Here is a 23,074-nt window from a genome sequence, read left to right as displayed (position 1 = left end):
TTTAGCCTATGTTACTCCACATCTACAATTAGAGATTTTTTACGGTGCTTCGAAATATTGGATACTTCGAGCAATTTAACTGGTAGATTATTTTCATAAAAAAACACAATATTAGTATGTAACTGTTAAAAATCTTTAGATATCGTCATATACTCTGAAACATCATAGATATCGTACTTGGGCGAAATCTATATGGTAATTGGTAAAAAGAGTTTGTAGTCCATCAGAATCGGCATTTGGATGAATAAAATCCACTTGAGAAAAATAACTCGATATACTTTTTATCCATCTGCAATCCAAATGAGTTTCGACAAATTCAGTATATCAGACGTCGGTTTTTTCTTTTAGCTAACAAGAATTCAAGCGAATTTCCATCGACGTCCTTCTCCAATCTCATCTTCTTCTTCCGAGTCTCTGATTCTCTACCTCTACTGCAACGACCAACTCTGGACAGCAGAGAGGGGAGTTCCCAAGAACGCCGAGTCTCTGATTCTCTACCTCTACCGCAACCACCATCTCTGGACAGCAGAGAGGGGAGTTCCCAAGAACGGGGTGTAGCGGTGGATGAGAGGATGAACTATCCTTCCGATCTTGGTCCACACGCTCAGATGGTAGTTAGCAGTCACTGGGGCATGATACATGAGCTTCAAGAGCTGTAAAAGGTATTACAGACGAAACTCATTAGGCTCTGCTAAGAGTTTGAGATATTCGCGAAAAATGAACGTATTGAAATCAACTTTTTACATCACTAATGCACTTCTCGACTCCAAAAATTACCAAGATCTTGACCTAAACTGACAAAAAATTACTTGTCGAGTGAGCCTACGCTTGCAGAAAATGATATCTCCATCTCTATAATTAATAAGAAGAATAATGTTTGCAAGGGGCACCGACTCGGTGCATAGTTTCAAGTGCTTTTATCCATTTGTGTGTTTGTGGCGTGCGTGTTCAACATAATTGAAACAATTTAGCTTCAGGAACACAGATGCCGCTCCATAATGATAAGAAAAGAACGGAAACGCACCTGCCAGTACATGAATGCCTGTACAATGTTGCGTTGCCACCTACCAAAATACATCACAAATTAAGAAATGCTAGAAGTGAAAAGCATAATGACAATGGAATAAGAATGTGTCCGTGACTAGAAAAATGCAGCACAGAATATGGTTCAAAGCAACTTACGAGAACAATGAAATAATCAGAAGGAAGCCAACTCCGATCTCAGCATGTGAAGAAAGTATGCTGAGGGTAGTTGTATTTGACTCCACCCAAACACAAAGCCTTTCCAGGTACTTCCTGTTCACCATGGCAGAAGAAAAGATATCGCTCAGTAAAGAAAACAGGTAGATTTAAACTCAATGCTGGTAAGGTACTATTCATTTAGATTGGACCGAACATCAAACCAAAAGTAAATGCGCTCCAAAAATCTTGAAAACTATCCTGATGCCCAGCATCAGAATTAGCAATTCACAGCGTCGTAAAATTGGATGCAAATAACAGAGGTTAAAATGAAATACTACTATCCCCATGGGAGCAGGTATCTAACACAAGTAAATATAAAGCAACATTATTGAACATCAACTCTTCTACCTGTACAAGGAGGATTGACTAAAATTGCGCCTAAGGAACTTGGCAACGTGCTCAAGAGCCCGACACAGAATGGGAATCAGTGCGACTGCAATAAACATCACATCATTAGACTCGACATGCCAAGAACATGAGTCCGACTTAGTTCGAAAACATATAAGAAAAGAGAAGACAAAACTTGAGGATTATGGAATGCTTACATTTTAGGCAAAGGTGTGATGTGACAAAGGTAAGGCAGTACATCAAGTAGATAAAATCCTTAGTCATGATAATTGACTGAAAGTACACTTGAAAAGCCTGCAAGTTCCAAGCCCTTGGTTTCTGAAAAGTAAAGGGTGCGTTAATCAAATATGAACAAGGACAGCACATCCAAGTTAATGAAATAAGAAAGCATGTGATTGAATCTGAGAAAGTAGATTTACCCCGTAGAGTGAGTACAAGGAATACAGAGATGAACATGCAGTGCCCATAAAGGAAAGCCGATATGCCCTATGTGAAAGGTTTCTAGGCACCAGTGGGAAAATTGCAAACACAGCCACAAGAAACACCTGCAGGGAAGAAAGACATACAAAAGGAATCAATAACAACAGACATATATTAAAATGTAAGCAGAACTTAGCAAGACGCCATTGTTAACAGCAAGTTTTGGATTCAAAAGAAGCACACATATTTGTCATAGAGAAGGACCCTTGCCCAACTGGCCAAGAATAACATTACAGCAGTTCAGTTGCATTTGAAAAACCATAGAGTCAAAAGTAAAACATAAACTCTAACCTACAGAAAACTGTTATTGAGATTGTCCATAGAGAACATGGTTGAAGGGAACAAGATAAACTGTGAAGGTCAATAACAAAGAAAAACTACAAGAAGTCCCAACATTTCTTCAAAATCAGGCTGATTTATAAACATCATACGCCTTATAAGGAAAGAGTTTGACAGACAGATACGAAAATAAAAACAAATCTGATTCTATCAATGCATGAGTAGACTTGACAGTACCCAAGCGTTTACAGAAAACTGAATGGTTTTTCGATCCCAACGCAGAGAAGTTGGAGGAGCTGCTGCTGGTGTCCCTGGAGTTCTGGGAGTTGAACCTACAAACACCAATTCAAGGTCAATTAACTATAATCAACAAATTCCAGGCTACTGAAAGCAACTACAGTTTTATTTTGAGATAAATTTCATTTCTTTTAAAGGAAACAGCAATTTTGGTATATCCAAATTTTTGTACCGAAAAATGAAAGCATCCCAACCTGCGCTACGGGGCTGAGTTTGGTCATTTGTCGTCCGGGACGAGGCAGATGGTCCGTTTGGCTGGGCAGAACTGCTAGATGACATCACGTCTACCATAAGTTCAGGATCCTATTCACAAAATCCAGGTACAAACTTTGTCAAGGTGCACAGAATTAAAAAAAAAATCTAAAAAAATCCATGCATCTCCGACCAAATTACTTTCCCCGAAACATTCACCAAGAAGGCACTCTTAAACAATGATAAAACCACAAACTGAAACCCCTAAAGCATAATTCTTCAACCAAATGTTGACTTTAAAGTTGCACTCATGTGTCAAAACTCTTCCTTTTGAAAACAAAAATAGAAAGATCTCACTTTTACTCAGAAATCTAAAAAGAAAAGAATTGAACTTAATGAACAATTGGAAAAGCTACTGAGTTCTGCATAAACTTTCCATAATCGAAACCCAAAATTGAAAAAGCTACTGAATTCTGCCTGAACTTTCCAAAATCGAAATCCAAAAGCAAAATCAGTAATCCAAATTATCAATTCATCATCAAACAAAGAAACAGAGTACAAAAACCAAAATTACCCAATTGAAAAAAAGACCCCAATTGCACAAAACAGAAGAAACCCAACTGAGATTCAAGTGTTCAGAGTCCAAATTCGAAGAAACAAATGCTAATCAACAACCAATTAATAGTGAGTAATCACTCAAATTAAAGAAACTGCACAAGGAAGAGAGAAAGACAGAGTACGGACGATAAAGCGTTGGTAGAACTTGCGCTTAAAATGGTCGACGACGTCGCTGCGAGAGGACATGTGAGGAGGGATGAGGATGTTGGACCAGTAGTCGGCCCACCTGGGGTCGTTCTCGTAGTCGTAGGCCGCCGCCGCCGCTCTCTTGAGCTGCTGTGGGTCCTCTCTCTCTCCCCCCATTTCTTCACTTCTTGATTTCTCGATCGCTTGATCGATTGATTTGATTCCTCTCGTTCCTCCTTTCGAATTTCGATCACACACACACACATTCACACTAGTTGGGGACTGTTTGTTTTCTTGCTGCGCAACCGAACTCTCCACTCTCCTGTTCCTTTCTCTCTCTTTATCTTTGCCTACGGATTACCCGACTGTCAACGACGTCGTTTCGAGGACGTTTTCTTAATGTTAGGTGAGCTGGGCTTTTGGGTTTACCACAGATCTATTAGCTCCAACAAGTTTTGGACACGTGGCACCAAATTTTACCCGTTTGTTTTGAATATTTCCTTTCGCTTTGTCAAGTAGTAATGTGCTTGGATGTTGAAATCTAAGATTATAAAGAATTTTAAAATGACGGAAATAGAAATAATGAATTTTTAGAATTTGAAAATGTCACCCGCATTGAATTTAAATTTGGAAATTGGAGGTTTCAAGTTTAAAGGTTTTTTTTTCACGCAGAAATTCTAAACTGTTATGTTTATAAATCCAAATAAGGGAATTGGTGCATATCAATTTATAAATTCTGACTTCTGTCAAAATTTTTAATTTATTTTCTTCATCCAAACATAGTTCAAGGTTATTTATTAGAAACTGTTGGTCGCACTTCAAAAAAATTTATAAAAAAAATAAAAGAAATGACATATACCTTTTTTTTAACAAACAATGTAAGGAGAGTGGGCTAAGCCTCACGACGGGCTAGCAATAATGTGGTTCAAATTTGTTTTTGTGCGAGAATCGAACATAAGACCTCTCACTTACAAGTGAAGAAATATATTATTATATCACAACACTAAGTGACAAGAAAACGTTTTTAAAGTGTCGATAATAATTCTCTAAATTAAATGTTATTAGCTTATAGTAAAAAGACTCGTACATTGAGACCTATTTCAAGTAGAATTGTGCTATCTACGCACTCACTTTTACTTTCTACACACATTTTGTTAATTCCTATCATTTGATCATCTTCAATTCACTCGAACTGACGGTCGAAAATTGAAAAATATGTGTAAAAATAAAAATAAAAAGTGTGTGGATAGCACCACTTTTTCAAGTGCTTGCAACAAATGGGATGGCTAGTCTTGCATAAAATATCCCATCCATCCAATCAAAAATAAGAAGAAAAAACACAAAAATGCTTTCACAGTATAACGAAGGGTACTCAATTATCAAGGACCAAAGGGCAATAATTTTGTTTTAGCTCTCTCTCTCTCATGATGCAGCCAAGTGCCTCCACTACTTGCAAGACAACTTTTGTGAAGCTCCAATCAATCTGGCAAGCTTTGCATTGCTAAGCATGCTTTGTACTTCTTCATCTGTTTCTTCACCCAAGTCCTCAAGTCCTTCTCCTGATAACAACCCATGAATCTTCAATCCATTCTCTAACTCAATGGCTTCAGCCATTTTTGTTACAACCTTCCCAAAGCTGAGGTATCGCCCGCCGGCGCCATGGTCCATCGCTTCATAAACGCAGACATGCGCCTCAGCCGCCTTCTTCACGTCCTCCACAGCTAGGCGACCGTGTTTGAACATTGCCTTGCCACCTATAGAAAGAGTGTAAAAACATGCAAAAATAAGTATTGGATGAGAAGTTCTCTTTATCACACAATCTGACATGTTAAGTTGTTGCTGCTAAAATGTGTGGTCTCATGTTAAAATGTTGAGACTGTTTGGCGAGAGAATTTGTCTCATTTTTAAGATCTTTGATACGTAGAACGAAAGGATTTGCCTTTAAGATATGGTATGGAAGTGGATATGTGAGCATTTGGATGAGATGCATCCATTAGGAGGCCAGGGCACACAGTAACAAGATTGACTTTCATTTCCTTGGACTTCCTCCAACAAGCCATCTCTGCTGTGGTCTTCCCTAGGGCTAACCAAAGCTATCAGTCAAAGTAAAATGATGAATTTGTTAAAATTATTATTTGGTGCGACCAATTAGCAAATACAAAATTCACTCAAAGGCCCTCAAAGTTTTTATATTTATATTTGCATACCTTGTTTTCTCTGCAGAAATCCACATTGGTCCAGCTATACTCATCGATGATCTTCTTTTCTTCATAGTTTTCACCTGTCCAGATGGCAGCAAGGAGAGAGGAAGTGAAGATGCATCTCTTTGCATATGCTGCCCTCCCACAAGCTTCAATTACATTTCTTGCCCCTTCAGTTTCAAGAAATGCCATTTTTTCCTGATCAATAGTTTAATATTGTGCAATACCTCAGAAAAGTATTATAAACTAGTCCAATCTACGAGGAGGTGAATCAAACTCGGTTCAAAGAAACGAGCACATTGCTTTGACAAACTTACCGAATAACCGGAGATACCATGTGGATCAATAAAAGAGGAGGTGTGAAAAATTGCATGGCAACCTCTAAAGGCATCACAGAGACTATTCAAATCACCCATCTTTGCCACAACCACGCACTCCAACTGGCTTATCTCTTCACCTCTCATTAGCTTCTTCATGTCCTCAAAATCCACTGCCCGCAGCACATAGTTTGAGAAAACAAAACCAAAACCAAACATGGTAAGCCAAAAACGAAATTTCGAGGGTCATGCGCGAAATATAAATGGGTAAGTACCTTCGTTTTGAATGGTAACTCGGACCAAATAACCCCGGGCCAATAGAGCCCTAACTATGTTAGAACCCAAGTGAGAATTCCCACTGGTCACACAAACCAGCCTCCTATCTCTTGCATCTAAACTGCAGCTGAATGCATTTTTGACACAGATTTTATGTTCCTCCCCTGAAGAGGACATCAAATGTTTTGGGACTTCCATTTCTTCCATTGCCATCTCTCTCTCTCTCTCTCTCTCTTATTTTCTCTCTCTAAAGTCTCATGCAACACTAGATATAAACAACAATAGCGGCTCAAAAGGGATGCAGCTTTCTATTTTTTGCGATGGTAGTTGGAGAAGATTAGATGAAAGCACGAGGGTAGTAAGTAAACTGTGACACTTCTCTGTTCGTCAAAACCCAACTTGGTTGTTAGTACATTTGGCAAACTTTGATTGGCCAAAAATCATATTCTTTGGAAGGTTGCACCTGCGTCCAGAATTTTTCATATTTTAAAAATAATACCGTTAAGCAAACAGTTATATTTTATTCTATATTTGTGGTTGACGTGTCGCCCCGAATAAAAAGTTAGGGTTGTGATTTTCACACAACCTTAACTACTTTTCTCGCACCCCTTCCTATTTTTTAATACTTAATTGGTATCCTACATTTAATCTTCCATATATATCCTTCCTACTTTTTTATGGTAATTAATGAAGGGGTGTGATATCCACACATCTCATTTTACTTCTCACACACCTTTTTAATTTTTGACCGTCGGATCGAATGAATTGAAGAAGATCAACGGACATAAATTATCATGGAATATGTGAGAAGTAAAATGGGGTGTGTGGATAGTACACCCCTTAATGAAAGATTAAATAGGGAGGGGTATATATGGAAGATTAAATAGTAGGATACCAATTAAGTATTTAAAAAATAGGGAGGGTGTGGGAAAAGTAGTTAAGGGTGTGTGAAAATCACAACCCAAAAGTTATTCCGATTTTTCTTTTGATACAAGAAATGGAGTAAGGATCCTCTTTGTGAGGATTCGGGAATTCTCAAATCATATATGTTCATCGTACATCATACGGTTAGAAATTATTATAAATTTTTTATTTAAAATTGAATATAAACAGTACCTGACGAAAACTAACTTCACAATGCATGATGAATGAATGTAATTGGAGGATTCGGCGATGATCTCTCTCCAAGAAATGAATGTTGGATGGTGGGATTGAGATTGGTACTATAAATAGAGTTTTCAACAATAATGCATTTGGAGTCCACACCGTCCCACTTTATTTTGATCTTACGTCTTAACTAAATGGCAAAAACAAAATATATACAAGTGCCGGTCATCAATAACTAGGAGATAGGATATAGATTTCAATGTTAATGCATGCAGGAGTTTTCACCGTTAATGCATGTGGAGCCCACACCATCCGACTTTATTTTGATCTTACAACTGAACTAAATGGCAAAAATAAAATATATACAAGTGTCGATCATCAATAACTAGGAGATAGGTATAGATTTCAACGTTAATGCATGCAAGAGTTTTCACCGTTAATGCATGTGGAGCCCACACCATCCGACTTTATTTTGATCTTACAGCTGAACTAAATGGCAAAAATAACATATATACAAGTGTCGATCATCAATAACTAGGAGATAGGTATAGATTTCAACTGTTAATGCATGCAAGAGTTTTCACCGTTAATGCATGTGGAGCCCACACCATCCGACTTTATTTTGATCTTACAGCTGAACTAAATGGCAAAAATAACATATATACAAGTGTCGATCATCAATAACTAGGAGATAGGTATAGATTTCAACTGTTAATGCATGCAAGAGTTTTCACCGTTAATGCATGTGGAGCCCACACCATCCGACTTTATTTTGATCTTACAACTGAACTAAATGGCAAAAATAAAATATATACAAGTGTCGATCATCAATAACTAGGAGATAGGTATAGATTTCAACGTTAATGCATGCAAGAGTTTTCACCGTTAATGCATGTGGAGCCCACACCATCCGACTTTATTTTGATCTTACAGCTGAACTAAATGGCAAAAATAACATATATACAAGTGTCGATCATCAATAACTAGGAGATAGGTATAGATTTCAACTGTTAATGCATGCAAGAGTTTTCACCGTTAATGCATGTGGAGCCCACACCATCCGACTTTATTTTGATCTTACAGCTGAACTAAATGGCAAAAATAAAATATATACAAGTGTTGGTCATCTATAACTAGGAGATAGGATATAGATTTCAACGAATGCATGCAGGGCCCGCATTTTATCTTATCTTAATCTTAGCCACATGGTCGAGGAGAAAAAAATATTTCAACTACTTGTATCATAACATTTGATGCACCCGTACATTGAAAAGCTATAATGCATGTATTTGGAGAGAAGGATAATTCAGATAAAATTATATATTTCAAATAAGATACATACAATATACTGTATCAATGAATCAAAATCACAAAAAGAACACAGAAATTGGGATCCTGTCAACAAAATCATGTTAGCAGAGAACACAAAAATAAATGGAAAATGATATGATTTGTGTAAGATTTACAAGAAATGAGCAACACAACACAGCCTACCCTGGCTCAAACGGTTGGTTGAACTCTCAGTTGTTCCATATCCCAGATCTATCTATGGACATCGCGGTACTGGGGTTTCTCGGGTCTCTCTGGTCTCGACTCCAGCTGCTCTGAGTTTGATCCCCGTGCTCCCTAGAGTCTCTACTCGCCCAGCTTCTCTGATTTTGGTACCCTTGCTCTCGGGAGTCCCTACTTTTCCAGCTGCTCTGACTTTGATTGAAAAAACTCGTACTGTTGTCTTCACTGCCGAATGCCATCCTCTGAAACATTCTAATTTGTGCAGAGTGTTCTGCAGAATTAAAGATTTCGCTCTCGCCAGGTTTCATTCCATTACTGAGATCTGAGAATTCATCCAAGGAGTCGAAAGCCCTTACCACCTAGCATAGCGGGAAAGATTATTAGTTCTCTGCAGTCGAAATAAAATGTGGGCAAGTGTCATCCAATATTCTGTAGGTACCTGTCTCATTCGTGGCCTTTTCGTAGCTGAATGACGCACACAAGCTGAAGCCGCCTCAATCATTCTAAACATTTCATTCTCGACGTAATTCTTTTCCAGCCTTGGATCTGCCAACCCTTCTAAATCTTCACCTTCTAGTGCTTGACTAAGCAAAGGTCGAGCCTGCAGGAAACTTTAGATGTTATAATCTAGGACTTAACCGTGCTAGATAGAACCACAACAATCCATCAAAGTGTTAGCATACAACGACAACACAACACAACAAAGCCTTTTCCGGCTGTGGGGGATGCAACACGAGGACTTCCCATGAGATCACCCATCCTAGTACTACTCTCGCCCAAACGCGCTTAACTTCGGAGTTCTGATGGGATCCGGTGCATGTGAGTTGGTATGATCACATCCCAAGGATTTGACGTAAGATAGGAGTGCAGACTGTCTGACTATCAAAGTGTTAGCATAAAACAGGTAAAATCTCCACCTTGAACATGCCCAACGGAAAGCAACTTTTTGACTTCAGCCGTTTGAGAATTTTCAGTCATTAGACTTGATTGATGGATGAGTTAACAGGACATATTCAAGATGTTATTCCTTGGTGTATGCTTTTCGCAGACGATATAGGGTTGATAGATGAAACTCAGGAAGGGGTAAATGCGAAGCTTAACCTTTGGAGAGAAGTGTTGGAATCTAAAGGTCTTCGCCTAAGCCGATCAAAGACAGAATATATGGAATACAAGCGGGATGGATGAAGTGGAAGAGTTGCGTGTTGTGTGACCGTCGTATGCCACTGAAGCTCAAGAGAAAATTTTATAGGACGGCAATAAGGTCGACGATGTTGTATGGTACAGAATGTTGGGCGGTGAAGCATCAACAAGTACACAAAATGGGTGTAGCGGAGATGAGGGTGCTTCGTTGGAGGTGTGGGCTCACAAGAAAGGATAAGATTAGGAATGAGTGGGTTGGACATGTGCAAAGAAGGCCTACTGACGCTCCGGTTCGAAGATGTGACTACGGGACAGAGGTTCAGGGCCGAAGGGGTAGAGGAAGACCTAGGAAAACTTTGGAAGAGACCCTAAGAAAAGACTTAGAGTACTTGGATCTAACGGAGGACATGACACAAAACCGAGCGCAATGACGTTCTAGGATTCACATAGCCAACCCCACTTAATGGGAAAAGGCTTTGTTGTTGTTGTTGTTGTTATAGACTTGAGCCCTTTGAAATTCTAAGCACAACTCCGTAATTGATGGAAGAAGAAAATCAGGAATTTTGGCGAAAAGCGAAAAATAGTCTCACAATGATCGGCATAGATGCACTTTCAAAAAGAAATAACTTCCAATACCTACAGGGAGATATCAACAATGTTTATGAATTTACCCATTCAACTAGGCTCTCATCACCCAATGGCTGAGAAGAATCCACAGGTTTGCGACCTGTAATTAGCTCCAATAGCACAACACCATAAGAGTAAACATCAGACTTGTCCGTCAACTTTCCACTTGTTGCATATTCTGGCGCCATGTATCTGGAAAATCACACAATATCATTCATCAGAATATATAAAAAGCAAATGATGCCAACGGAAAGATTGAAGAAATGGAAAGGAGCCTGATTCAAAAAAGTGAAGGTAACTACCCAAATGTTCCCATTACTCTTGTGGTCACATGCGTATTTGAATCCAATGCTAGCTTTGCAAGCCCAAAATCTGCAACCTGTTAACAAGTAAAATTCATCGTTAGAAGACTAATTGCTGTCAAATGATTAACAATCGGAGACAGGGAAAACGTGTTCTGGCTGCCTATTATTGTAAGAGGAAATTGCAGTCATTCCATGAATATATGATTATTAGGCTGCCAAAAGGGCTCTTACTTAAAAGGAGATGGAAATGCGCTCGTGTTGCAAGCACTAGAAGCAATCACTATAACTGCATAGAAGTGTTTTTATTTTTAAATTAAGGTTTGTAACTGACGAACGTACTTGAGCTTCAAAGTTGCTATCCAAAAGGATGTTTGACGACTTAATATCTCTGTGAATAATGCGGGGATGACCTGATAAACACATTAAGACAAAATACTGTGAGAGGAAGAATTAGATCCTCAAAGGCGTGCTGATAAATACAGTACTGGAGAAACAAACTCTGCAGAATTTTGAATGAAAATAGCTAATCTTTATATATATAATATTTATTTCATTTATGCTAAGCACCAAACACTATAAAATTCCAGAAACACGCTAGTTTGTTTTAAATACGTCCATTGTCTTGACAACAAAGAATTCTTCCACAATTGTTAATGTCATTCAGAGAGTTAAAAAGCCTTGGAAACTAATATGAACTTTTATGTAGAGGACCTATTTCTGTATGATTATTGACTAATGGCTGTTTCACATAGGATAAATAAAAAACTGTAACTTTGTACTTGACGGAAATTTATGACAAAAAGAAAGGCAACTGTTCATTTAATTAAAAAATTAAGGAAAAACTTTCATTTCTGATTATGTGTTTGCACTCGATCAAACCAAGGTCGAGAAAAGTTGAATCCAAATTGAGAGTTCCAGAACAAAAGAAGAAACTCACAATCTTCATGTAAGTAAGCTATTCCACGAGCTGCACCAGCAGCAACCTTGACTCTGGTTGCCCAATCCAGGACTGGCATGCCCTCACCTGCAGCTTTCAATAGAGGAAAGTTAGAAGAGGTACAATTTTGACAAGATACCTGCATGCAGAAGAGAATTATGCTTCAAATTTACTAATGCCCAAAATATTGCTTGATAAATTATGCCGTGACTTTAAAAAAATAAATTACCAAGCACAATGTGCAGCATTAGCAAGTTTATTGGCACAGGTTAACGTAGCCATCTTTTAAAGGACTATTAGTTAATAATTTAATTAAAAGACATCAATATTGGACAGAACAGGATATAACACAAGCCCCCTATTTTGTTCCAGAACATTTTAGATTGGTCTTGCTTTCAAAATTAGAAGGCTTACCATGAAGATGGTAATGAAGAGTATCATTTGGAACGAAATCGTAGACAAGCAACCTTTGATGCTCAGATATACAGTAACCAACCAGGGAAACCAAATGGCGATGGTGTACTCGACTAATAATTTCAACTTCAGCTTTAAACTCACGCTCCCCTTGTCCCCCACCAATTTTGAGCTGTTTTACAGCAACTTCCCTTTCATCTTCCAAAACACCTTTGTATACACAACCAAATCCACCTTCGCCCAAAAGATTCTGTTTCGAAAACCCATTCGTGGCTTTGATTAGTTCTTCATATGTGAACCATGACTTTGAATTGTTAACGCCACCATCTGATTGTGCATACATGAAATCGCTGCCAGAACCATTTCCTACAAGGGGAGCTGGAGAATAGGGCTTAAGAAATGCTGAATCTGGAGAGCAGAAAAAAGTTCCATTAGTTTGAATCCAATTACCTCATCTGCACATTCAGATGAAACTTGCTAGCTAACTCAAAAGCTTACTTCTCATATCATTTTATACAATGTAAAGCCTACAGGCCGTATAAGAACTGACGGCGCTAAAAGAAAGTAGAATGGCAGAAACGAAAAAGAAAATAAAGCAAGTTTTGAATAAGCAAGCTCATCCAATTCGTATGGAACAGCTACCAGAATTCCTTGTCAATGAAGCAAGTTTGAAAAAGTGTCAGCAAACAAACAAGAAAATGACATAATTCAAGTAATGCGTGCTCAATGTGTTACCTGAATTCTGGGATGAAGCAAAGGGGGAAGGCATGCTGTAGGCAAGATTTGCTCCAGCTTTTCTTTTCTTCTGCTTCTTTGCAAACCACACCGCCATTACAAGAAGACTGATCACCAGGAATCCAACTACAATTCCAATGGCCACAGCTCCTCCAGTGTCTAACCCTCCTTTATTTCCGGATGTGGCATTTGATGTTACATTGGCATCAGTGGTTGACCTTGCAGTTGGCTTCTGTGGTAAGGGAGTGGGATTTGATGAATTACTGGGCAGGGTAGGAGAAGTAACAGGAGGTGAAGAAGATGAAGGCACTGAAGGAGGTGGTGATTGCACTGTGGATGCAGGGGGAGATTTATCAGCTGGTGCAGGAGCAGATTTGGAAGCAGATGGAGGAGGTGTACCAGTGGGGGATGAAGGAGATTTCTTCGGTGCTTCTCCTTGTGGCGGTGGTGGAGAATTGGACGAAGGTGGTGGGGACTCTGTGGATTTAGGTGGAGGTGAGGCTTCTGCAGGAGGTGTAGGGGAAGATTTGGGAGGGGGAGAACTTTCTGATGGAGGTGGTGGGGAAGCATCTGGTGGGGGTGCAGACGCAGCTGTAGGAGAGGCAGCTGGTGGAGAAGGTGGTGGTGATGCTGGAGGAGGTGATGATGGGGGTGGAGCTGCCGGCGGCGAAGGCGGTGGTGAAGTTGGTGGCGGAGTTGACGGAGGTGGTGATGATTTTGGAGAGGGGGAAGCTGGTGATGCTGGAGGAGGAGATTGGGCAGGGGGAGGTGAAGCGTCAGAAGGGGTTGCAGTAGTTGTTGGGGTAGTTGAAGAATTTGATGGGGGTGGTGTTGTGGTATCAGATGAAGTCGGTGAGACCGCAGAAGGAGAAGAATTTGGAGAAGGTGAAGTTGAAGACATGTTTATGTGAAATTGAATGCTAAATTTTGCTACTTTTTTGGCTTTATTATATAAATTCCATCGCCGAACTTTCCAAATTCAATCACAAAAATAGTCACTTTTACTCGTATTTATACATCAGAGACCGTTGCATTACAAATATACAAATCCCAAATGTCAGAAAACCCTAATTCAAAATTTCCAGGCAAAATCCATTGCCTTCTTCAACTTCCTGACTTTTTCCCAAAACCCTGGAAAGTTTCAGATTAACCAAAATTCACAGAATCTAAGCACTACCCGGTTCACAAATCCCTCGAAAGAACAAATTTGACAACCAAAACCCCAAAATTTGAGCACAAACCAGATCAAAAAAGCCCACCATCTGCAAGCTTCAAGCTTTAAAACCCAGATTTATTACTACTACAACTACAAGCTCATAACTTTACAGGGAAAATGCAGCAATCCAAATCGCCAAAACTGTTCAAAAACAAAACCCAGAAGCTAAAAGCTCGAGCAAATTAATACCTATCTCTGAAATGGTGGAATTTTCGAATGCGGCAACGTTTTCCCCAGAAAGCTATGATATTTTCTTGGAAAATGGTAAAGAGTTTAAGAAAAAAAAAGGGTGTAAACCCCAAAACACGCTTAGTAAACGTGGGGGCGACTTCGGAAGGAGGACCAGCGAGAGAGACTTCACATGCAGAGCGGCGGTGGCAGCCAAAAACAATGATTGTAAAATTACTTGAGAGGAGAAGCATGGTCCCAAATTTTATGCTTAGAATATGTAAACGCCTTCATTAGCTGTTCCTTCCTGTTTATATTTTTTGTTTTTGAATTTTAATTTTTTGCTCATTATTTTTTTCTTTCTGCTAATTGAATTTTAGTAATGTTCACAAAGACATTTCAAACTTTTACTTGATGTTCAAGTTTACATCCGCAACTAACGTGTACAGAAAAGTTATATTTGATTATATTTTTCTTTGTTTTAGCATTTGAAATTAGAGAAGAATAATCAAATCTAGCAAGAAAAAGAGCAATTAGCCACAACTTTTTCTTTTAAATTCAGTTATATTGAAGAACAACCTTTCAAGCTTTAAATACTTGATTTTTAAGCAAAACTTTTCTTTTAGGAACCTCAGAGGTGCGAGAAAATTTTATTAAAATGAAAAAAAGTTATGTCAGTCAACGGACATAAGCATTACCTCTCATGAAACAAGAAAAATAAAATACATAAAAAGACGGGACATAAACCTTTCTCTTTTTGAAAAACGGCATACCAAAAGGTGAGGACCAGAGAAGCCCTCAATTGGCTAATTTGTCAACAATTGCATTCCTTTCTTGATACGTATGAGAGGAAAACCATGTACTGCAACCGGGAAATGTAGTTTTTCCAACGAGTCCAAAGCAACCAAGGAGAAGAATAGAAGGTTCACTTTCAAGCCATAAATTTGTCAACACCACGCATGAGACCACAACAATGATAACAGCATGATGCTCCATATAAAAAGAAGTATGATAACTCAAGCTCAAAGAAAAACCACCAAAATTTAGGGAGATTATATTCACACATCCCAAATTACTTTTCCCACACATTTTAAAATTTTTTTTTATCAAGTGTTAGTGGTGTATATAAAATATTAAAAAATTAAAAGAATGTGGGAGAAATAAATTAGAATATGTGAATATAATCTCTCAAAATTTAACCTGTAAAATTTCGAAAAAAAACCCACCACAAGCCCAATATTTAAGCAAAACATGTTGTGGGTGCTTCCATCTTGAATAGTAAGGCACAAGTTTTTACATTTAGTAGTTCTTGCTTTTCCCTCCTTTTTAAGCTATTCAAATTTGCACTTGTTGAGGACTTCCAACACCTTATGACACGAGTTGATAACAATTATACATGTACCATAGCATTTTTTTAAGGCGCCACATTTTTTTAGGAGGATTCTCATCATGTCAAGTCCCAATAAATTTCTTTACTTTGCATCGAATTAAAGTACTTAGTCCACCATTTATGTGTGTTCCCGTCAATTCTTTTGAATTTCACTTTTGCTAACCTGCTTCCCATACAAAACAACAACTGAAAAAGACTGCTAAAATCCAATAAGCTGAGGAGCAAAATGAGGAATATGGAGGGGCTCGGACGATCACATATAAGATGTAAACAGGGGATTTGGATCCTCTTCGAGGCAATTGGTTAGGATCCTTCTGGCCGGTGTATGTGGGCCGTTGGATTTTTATTCAACTGCTACAAATAGGGAGGGTCCTCTAAAAGTTATAATAATTGTAGTCATTAGATAAAAATCCAACGGCTCACATACATTGGTCAGGAGGATCCCGACCAATTGCCTCGGAGAGGATCCAAATCCGTAAACAGGTGGATGCACCTGCTTGACCAAGAAGGTTTTCAATTTGTTACTTAAGTTAAAAACTTTTACAGTAAAAATACTACGTGACTGTTGTAATATTTCATCAACGGAGGTGAATAAACAAAGTTTTTGTATGAAAAAAAAACAGAAAAGTCAAATAACGACGCCGCGTAGGACTTGAAACAATTAGTCAGCGCCAAAGCTCAAAATAAAGGATTAACAATAATTAGATAGATGAGGTGATTTAAATAAACAAATAATACGAGATCTCATTCCCTCATCACTCCCATGATGTCCGAATGCGCGCATGTTGATCAACGCCAATAAACAATTCTGCAAAACCCAGCCTTTAACTTGTTTCATTTGTTTCATTTGCTATCGAGGTGAGAAGCATCTATACGGATTGGATTCACACATGTGGCATTACGTTTTAATAATGCGTTGTTATGTGTAAGTTTTTGCATTAAGAGCGAGGATATCCTAGTAAAATAGGAATAGCTGCAATTGAAGATAAAATGAGAAAAAATCAGTTAAGATGGTTTGGATACGTGAACTGAAGGCCTACAGATACTCCGTTTAGAATATGCGACTATGAAACAAAGACTCGTAGCAAAAGAGGTAGAGAAAACCTAGGAAGACTTTGAAAGAAACTATAGGAAAATATATGAAATACTTAGAGCTAGCGGAAGACTTGGCACAAAACCGAGCACAGTGACGGTATATGATTCAAAGCCATTTAATGGCGTAGTGGGGTAAGACTTAGTTGTTGGTTGTGTGTAAATTTTTCTTTGCAAAATAATAGGTTATAAATCGAGACAAAATAATAACAATAAACCTGTTACATGTAAATTACTCTTGAAATTATAAAGGAAGGCTTTTGTCTCTTGAGTTGTTTTATAAAGTGGATTCACTAATTAATTAATGTAAAACCATCTCATAATCTTGAAATCTTCAACTCAAAAGCTTTGAAAGAGAGGGTTTGTTGGTTGAGCTAATGACAGAATATGGCATGCAATGCAGGCATTCTCATGGAGACAGGCTAACTGCAATGGTTCCTTCCTTACTCTCTAATTTTGTTTTATGTTGGTGGACAACTTAATGTGGCTTCTGCTTTGTCCTATAGCATAACAACAATATTCCAACTAGGGCATTGACCTAAAAATATTGCAACAAGGCCTTTAATATGAAAATGACATAATATTTGAAAAACATAGATACACTAGGATTTGATATATGCAACTTGAGTTTTGAGATATAATTTTGAGTTTGAGGATCTATAAATTAATTTTCTTTACTTATGGTTATGACTACGACATTAGATTATGAATTTCATCAAGTGTAAAATATACAATGATGATGATGATAAGTGGTGATAGTTAGAATGAACAGTGATGGTTGTGAGGCTCACGTTAACTCTATAGATGAGTGGTGGCAATGACAATAACAACATAACAAGTTTTGTAAATGTGTTCATGAAAAATCCGATATTCTAAACTACTATAGTTTATATGTAGGAGGGTGCGGGCTCAATTGCAAGAGACTGACATAGTGTCCCAATCAACTAGCCTAATTCACATATGCGACTTAAGACTAAATCTCACACTCCCTAGTGTACTTAAAAAAATATCGATGTATTCAAACGAAGAAAAGAAAAAAAGTTATGCCAGCAGCACTTTGAACTAGTGATATTCCTCTTAATTTATAAGCGAGAGATCTCAACTTCAACTTTCATGAATGACGAATTCGATACTTAATTGTGGTTAACGTATTTAGCCCAAGTTCACCTGGAAATCATTGTATTAAATAAATAATGAATTTATTATTCAACTTAAAATGGGGAAATTCTTATGGGCTATGGAAAAATGGGCTTTATCAATATTGCACTCCTCCAAGCCTCCAACAACCTTGTAACTTTTGGGCCATATAAACCGGCGGCTAATGACCCAAATGACAGCGGAATCCCATTCCCAACGGCACAACCCGCGTACGTTAACGCGCGCGCTTTCAAATTTCTCCGTCTCCGTCTCTGTCTCTCCGACTCCAACTCCGATTCCTCAGCTGAGGTACCCCTTCTTCTTCCTCCGTATCTAATTCACTAATTTCGACCTCATTTTCTGTAATCTTCTTTCGAATCCGATATATGGTTTCTCTTTTGTTTTTGCCGAATGTCGAATTCATGTTCGCCGCGTTTTGTTTGTTGGTTGCTGAGAAAATGTCCCAAGGAAAAAAATGAACACATATATGTATGTGTGTGTGAGATGGATGAGCGATTCAACGGAATGCCTCCTCTTCGACATCATTTTGCGTCGAATCTACAGTTTCAAGTACTTGTGTTTGAAACCTGCACGCACCATTGAGTTTGTGTGTGGTGTGTGAGAGGGTGAAATGTGACCAGAGAGTGACTTCCATACCGCAAAAGACGAGCTAACCCGTATCTGGTTTTGGTGTCCTTCTGGGAAGATTTTTGAGTGTGCAAGCTTCGTTTCGCTGTTCTATCAATACTAGACAGCAGCACACAGCGCTTTCGTTTTTCGCTTCTAATGGATTGTACGATGGATGGTGATCGGGGGAAACGGAGGGAAGCAAATGCTTAGCCCCTGCGGTCTGCGCTGTCTGGTTTCTAATAAACATTCTATATCATGCCAGGAACCACCGGCAACAATCAAAATGTGTCGAGCTTTGGAAGATGACTTGCCATTGAGCCTCGAAGTGCGCAGAGCACTGACTGCTCTCATTCGCCAAGTTGAAGAACAAATAGTCCAACTTCATGAACGAAGGAATGAAGCTATAGCAGTGTTAGGAAGCATGGAGGATGACCAAGATTCGGAAGATGGCTCGGATTCAGAAGATGACCCAGGTTGGGAATATGACCTAGATTCGGAAGACGAAGATGACCAAGGTTCGGAAGATGATCAAGATTCGGAAGATGGCCAAGATTCGGAAGATGACTTATCGCAGAGTCAAGAGTTCTGGTTCTTTTTTATTATTATGTTCTTATTCTGGTCTGCATTTCTTCTCTTAATTAGGTCTTGATTCTTGTCAGGCATTTGTTTGACGTTACTGCTCAACTATGTATCAAGTACGTAATGGCGAAGAAAGGGTTAGGGTGGCGTTTGTAGGGCGATTCTCATCGGAGACCTTGTTCAGGTTCAGTGAGTTTCTAATGGCGTTTGTGTTCGGTTCTGTTCACGCTGTGAAAGAAAAAACCTTGTAGTTATGGATGTTTAAAATTTTAGAATTCGACTCCCCTTGTTGTGTCAATGTTTCTTGACATGAAAGTCGTCTAAAATATGATATATTTCAGAAAAGCAGTTGGTTTCAACAATAACAGGTAAATACAACGGATCGAAATAGATAGAAAGTTCTCAATTCGGATGAAAGAACAGATGTATGTTAATCAAAACATGACAGTAAATACAACGGAGAACGAAATCACAGTCACAAATTATAATGCAACCAGTTTAATGATAAAGCCCGGACCAGGAAACGTTATGTCCAAGTCCGACTTCCTCTCCTTCCTTTCCTCTGCTGTGGATCCACCACAAGAGATTCGTAAGCGAGTTACCATCATCGTGACCATTCAAGCTCTTTATCTTCCCCAAAGCGCCTTCTTTGTCATAAATCCCTTCCAAGGCATAGACAAATCCTTTCCATCCTTCCCCTACTCCCTCCCTACTCAAAGCCGGTAGTGTCCACGTCACGAGATCCCTAATAAAGCTAACATCTGAAAACAAGGCCTCAGTGATCGGCAATAGAGGTAGCAACTGAATTCCAAGCCTGCACTCTTTCCACTCCGAAGGAGCGAAACAAACTGCGCTGTCCCTCTTGTTACTCCATAAAATTCCAACCAAGCGATTTTCCCTTGTGAAATCCTGCCCATACATGTTACTTCCCTCTTTTACGTGCCACCACATTTGGGCTGCCCGAATCTCCAAAGCTGCAAGCATTGATCCTGTGGCCACAAGATGGGTGTCTCCATAAACTAAGCCCAACAATGCAGCTGAATAGTAGGCATTCACTGCCTCACTCGTGCTCTCCTGATTACGACCATCTGCAGACTCATTTAACCCGCTTCTCCACGAGTGTAATTTGTAAAAATCAAAGCACCTTATGCGTGGATAATGCGAATCTGAATGCCTGCCTACCGTCAAATAATCAGCAGTGAGCGAATAAGCTTGAGCCCGATACTTCCTCCCCCAAGCAGGATCAATTTTCGCAAGCACTGAAATCCCATAAACAAAGTACCCCAGATGGTAATGGTGACCACTATAAAGTCCAAACCCAAAATCCGCACCAGAATCGGTTGCTCCTTGTTTCGTGACAATGCCACCCCATTTCTTGTCATGCAAGAAACCATTTCCCCCGAAAGTTCCAGCCAGCCACGGCTCAATCGTTTCCTTCAAGAACTTCCTAATCGTCGGAATCACATCGAGATGAGCCACCTCCTCTGCAATCAAAGCCAGCCTCGCCGCCCTCGCGATCAATTTTCCATAAAAGTACGAAGATTTTGTAGCTATCGCACTGGAATTCAGCTCCCCAACATCCTTGACAAGTGCAGAAACAATTTCAGCATACGACTCTTCTCCAACACCTCGATTCGAATGCCAGGTGATCAAAATAGGGTCGAGTTTCAGCGACCATGAATCGCCAACGACGCCAACAAGATCCCCATCGATGCTCTTGACCTTGAAATCCTCCAAAACAGTGACGTCAGAATCCTCGCGGGAGAGAAGCTGGAGGTGCAGAGGATGAGCAAGCATGAGCAAATCGCCCGATCCTTTCTTCTCCCATTTGTATTCCAAAGCAAACGGCTTTGTGAAAACCGCTTCGCCAGAAACCGGGTAGCAAGGACTGACCGGGTCAAGGGTCGCCTCGAATTTCGGATCCGAATCCGGTAATATCGCAATCCGAACTATCCCAGAAAACTCATTGGAGGTGATCGGTGACAGGCAGTTGGTTGCCAAATCGATCGGGGAAGAAGTGTATACAAGCCATGTCTGATTGTTACTGAGCTTGATGGTGTATTTGGTCTTTGAGTCGTTTGGTGAACACGAGAGGATTGAGTGGATGGTGGAGATTGAAAGAGAGGTGGCGTTGGAAACAGAGCACGTGATGAATGGGCTGCCGCGGACGAGGAAGAAGCTGAGGTTGGAAGAGGGGAAGTCCAATGTGACGCTGAGGTCGTTGAAGGAGGAGATTTTGTGGGGTTGTGGAGAATCGGGTTTTTGGGTGGCGGAAATGGCGAGATCGGCGGTGAAGATTTGGTGTGTGAAGGCGGAGGTGGAGGAGAGAGATGGGTACGAGATGGTTAGGGCGGCGGAGGAGGATTTGACGGCGTAAGGGTGGATGTATTCGGGTTGGTCGCCGTTTTTGAGAGCGAAGTTTTGGAAGAAGGACTCGGTGGGGAGAGGGGATGAGAGGAGGTCTTGGGAGAAGAAGTTTGATGGGTCGGGTAGGACGGTGGATTGGGTTTCGGGGAAGAGGAATGAGGCGGCGGCGGTGGGTGGTCTGAGAGTTTGCTGCGGTGGTAGTGACTTGGTTTGGGATTCTTCTTCCGGAGGTGGTGACGACAGGGTTTTGGATTCTTCTTCCGGAGGTGGTGATCCCATGGTTTTGGATTCATCTTCCGCAGCTGGTGATGATGGATCGGCTGTTGGCGACACGGTTTCGGATTCTTCTTCCGGAGGCGGTGATGATGGATCGGCTGTTGGTGACATGGTTTCGCATTCATCTTCTGCAGGTGGTGATGATGGAGCGGGTGGCGACGTGGTTTCGGATTCTTCTTCCGGAGGCGGTGACGACATGGTTTGGGATTCTTCTTCCGGACGTGGTGACGACATGGTTTGGGATGGATATGAAGATGGAGGGGGTGGTGGTTTATAGGGATTTTTCTTGGCGAAGCACATGTGTTTGTTTTATGCACGAAGCTCGGATCACCATCCCGATAACATAGATTGGACTGAAATATCATTCGAACTTTGGACGAAGGTGGGAATTGGGTAGGAGCCATGGGGAGGGAAGCTAGGAGAAAATGGAGGGGGTTTTTTTAGCAGTTAGTTACCAACACAAGGAGGAAGAAGACCTTTAGTTTCTGTGCATGGGATGGGACGTGGGAGGATTGCAAGTTATCCATAAGTAGTTTGATTCGAAGAAATGGATGCCAATGACAAATGTGGGAATCATGAATGCCTCATACGCAAGCAACTATATGACTTACAGGTAGCTAGTATAACTCACTTTTTAAACCCGCAACAAGCATTTATTTAAGAGAGTTTTTACGAAACATTTCTGGTACGGTTCACTTTTAACGAAAAATCACATTTTTACCTTTCTCTGTTACTATTCACTACATATTTATTTGTCATTTTTCATTAAAACTAGTTTTTTTTTTTTAACTTTTCGTTAGTTTTCCTTTTATTTTTAACAAGTTACGTCACTAAGATTATGCATTGGAGGTCAAAAAACAATCTCCCTTTATACATACGCGACATTAGAAAGCTACGTAGCTTTTTTACAATTGGCATTTATGTTCAATTCCCTTCTTGATATCAAAAAGAAAAAAGATCGATGTAAATGCAACATAAATTTGTGTATAATAACACGTTATACTTCATAACCAGACTAATTAAATATTAGATGTGATGTCCTGGTATTTAAGAGAAACATGCAAGT

The 23,074-nt window shown here is 39.7% G+C and overlaps 4 protein-coding genes and 1 non-coding gene across 6 annotated transcripts; all 5 read right to left on the bottom strand.

The window, feature by feature from the left end:
* Positions 1-255: 255 nt before the first annotated feature.
* LOC103442494 (uncharacterized) lies at positions 256-3,976 on the bottom strand. Its single transcript, XM_008381288.4, has 9 exons — positions 3,583-3,976; positions 2,841-2,949; positions 2,587-2,681; positions 2,010-2,135; positions 1,788-1,908; positions 1,591-1,675; positions 1,183-1,296; positions 1,025-1,064; positions 256-653 (listed from the first exon to the last, which is right to left on the bottom strand). The coding sequence occupies exons 1-9, from the start codon at positions 3,757-3,759 to the stop codon at positions 501-503; spliced, it is 1,020 nt and encodes a 339-aa protein (XP_008379510.2). The 5' UTR covers positions 3,760-3,976; the 3' UTR covers positions 256-500.
* Positions 3,977-4,624: 648 nt separating this feature from the next.
* Positions 4,625-6,755, bottom strand: LOC103442495 (cinnamoyl-CoA reductase-like SNL6). The gene is made up of 5 exons (XM_008381289.4): positions 6,376-6,755; positions 6,101-6,273; positions 5,790-5,981; positions 5,522-5,675; positions 4,625-5,336 (listed from the first exon to the last, which is right to left on the bottom strand). The coding sequence occupies exons 1-5, from the start codon at positions 6,587-6,589 to the stop codon at positions 5,029-5,031; spliced, it is 1,041 nt and encodes a 346-aa protein (XP_008379511.2). The 5' UTR covers positions 6,590-6,755; the 3' UTR covers positions 4,625-5,028.
* A 2,033-nt stretch (positions 6,756-8,788) lies between these two features.
* Positions 8,789-14,820, bottom strand: LOC103404694 (proline-rich receptor-like protein kinase PERK8). 2 transcript variants are annotated; one of them, XM_008343629.4, is made up of 8 exons: positions 13,154-14,820; positions 12,419-12,826; positions 12,005-12,091; positions 11,407-11,477; positions 11,065-11,141; positions 10,807-10,954; positions 9,435-9,596; positions 8,789-9,354 (listed from the first exon to the last, which is right to left on the bottom strand). In XM_008343629.4, exons 1-8 carry the CDS (start codon positions 14,052-14,054, stop codon positions 9,004-9,006), a joined length of 2,205 nt encoding a protein of 734 aa, XP_008341851.3. In that variant the 5' UTR covers positions 14,055-14,820; the 3' UTR covers positions 8,789-9,003. The 2 variants fall into 2 exon arrangements, with proteins under 2 accessions (XP_008341851.3, XP_070660710.1); XM_070804609.1 differs by having other exon boundaries at positions 12,005-12,097; positions 13,154-14,819.
* On the bottom strand, positions 9,718-9,836 carry LOC114827178 (5S ribosomal RNA). The gene has a single exon (XR_003776401.1). It is a non-coding gene; the product is annotated as a 5S ribosomal RNA (ribosomal RNA).
* Positions 14,821-19,681: 4,861 nt separating the features above from the next.
* LOC103404693 (glucan endo-1,3-beta-D-glucosidase-like) lies at positions 19,682-22,478 on the bottom strand. The gene has a single exon (XM_008343628.4). The coding sequence runs from the start codon at positions 22,306-22,308 to the stop codon at positions 19,864-19,866; it is 2,445 nt and encodes an 814-aa protein (XP_008341850.2). The 5' UTR covers positions 22,309-22,478; the 3' UTR covers positions 19,682-19,863.
* Between the last annotated feature and the right edge of the window lie 596 nt (positions 22,479-23,074).

The sequence above is a fragment of the Malus domestica genome, chromosome 09 (assembly GCF_042453785.1).
Source record: "Malus domestica chromosome 09, GDT2T_hap1".
In the NCBI taxonomy this organism is placed as follows: domain Eukaryota; kingdom Viridiplantae; phylum Streptophyta; class Magnoliopsida; order Rosales; family Rosaceae; genus Malus; species Malus domestica.
Note: the sequence above shows the minus strand (reverse complement) of the source record. Positions and strands in the feature narration are given on the sequence as shown.

Coding starts and splice junctions, on each gene's coding strand:
- LOC103442494 (XM_008381288.4), bottom strand. CDS start 3,759: ATGGGGGGAGAGAGAGAGGACCCACAGCAGCTCAAGAGAGCGGCGGCG. Junction 2,950..3,582: donor AGTTCTACCAACGCTTTATC/GTCCGTACTCTG, acceptor TTTTGTGAATAG/GATCCTGAACTTATGGTAGA. Junction 2,682..2,840: donor AACTCAGCCCCGTAGCGCAG/GTTGGGATGCTT, acceptor TGGTGTTTGTAG/GTTCAACTCCCAGAACTCCA.
- LOC103442495 (XM_008381289.4), bottom strand. CDS start 6,589: ATGGCAATGGAAGAAATGGAAGTCCCAAAACATTTGATGTCCTCTTCA. Junction 6,274..6,375: donor AGTTACCATTCAAAACGAAG/GTACTTACCCAT, acceptor TGCTGCGGGCAG/TGGATTTTGAGGACATGAAG. Junction 5,676..5,789: donor ATTTCTGCAGAGAAAACAAG/GTATGCAAATAT, acceptor TTTGACTGATAG/CTTTGGTTAGCCCTAGGGAA.
- LOC103404694 (XM_070804609.1), bottom strand. CDS start 14,054: ATGTCTTCAACTTCACCTTCTCCAAATTCTTCTCCTTCTGCGGTCTCA. Junction 12,098..12,418: donor TCTTCATTACCATCTTCATG/GTAAGCCTTCTA, acceptor CTCTATTGAAAG/CTGCAGGTGAGGGCATGCCA. Junction 9,597..10,806: donor ATGAGAGCCTAGTTGAATGG/GTAAATTCATAA, acceptor AGTTTCCTGCAG/GCTCGACCTTTGCTTAGTCA.
- LOC103404693 (XM_008343628.4), bottom strand. CDS start 22,308: ATGTGCTTCGCCAAGAAAAATCCCTATAAACCACCACCCCCTCCATCT.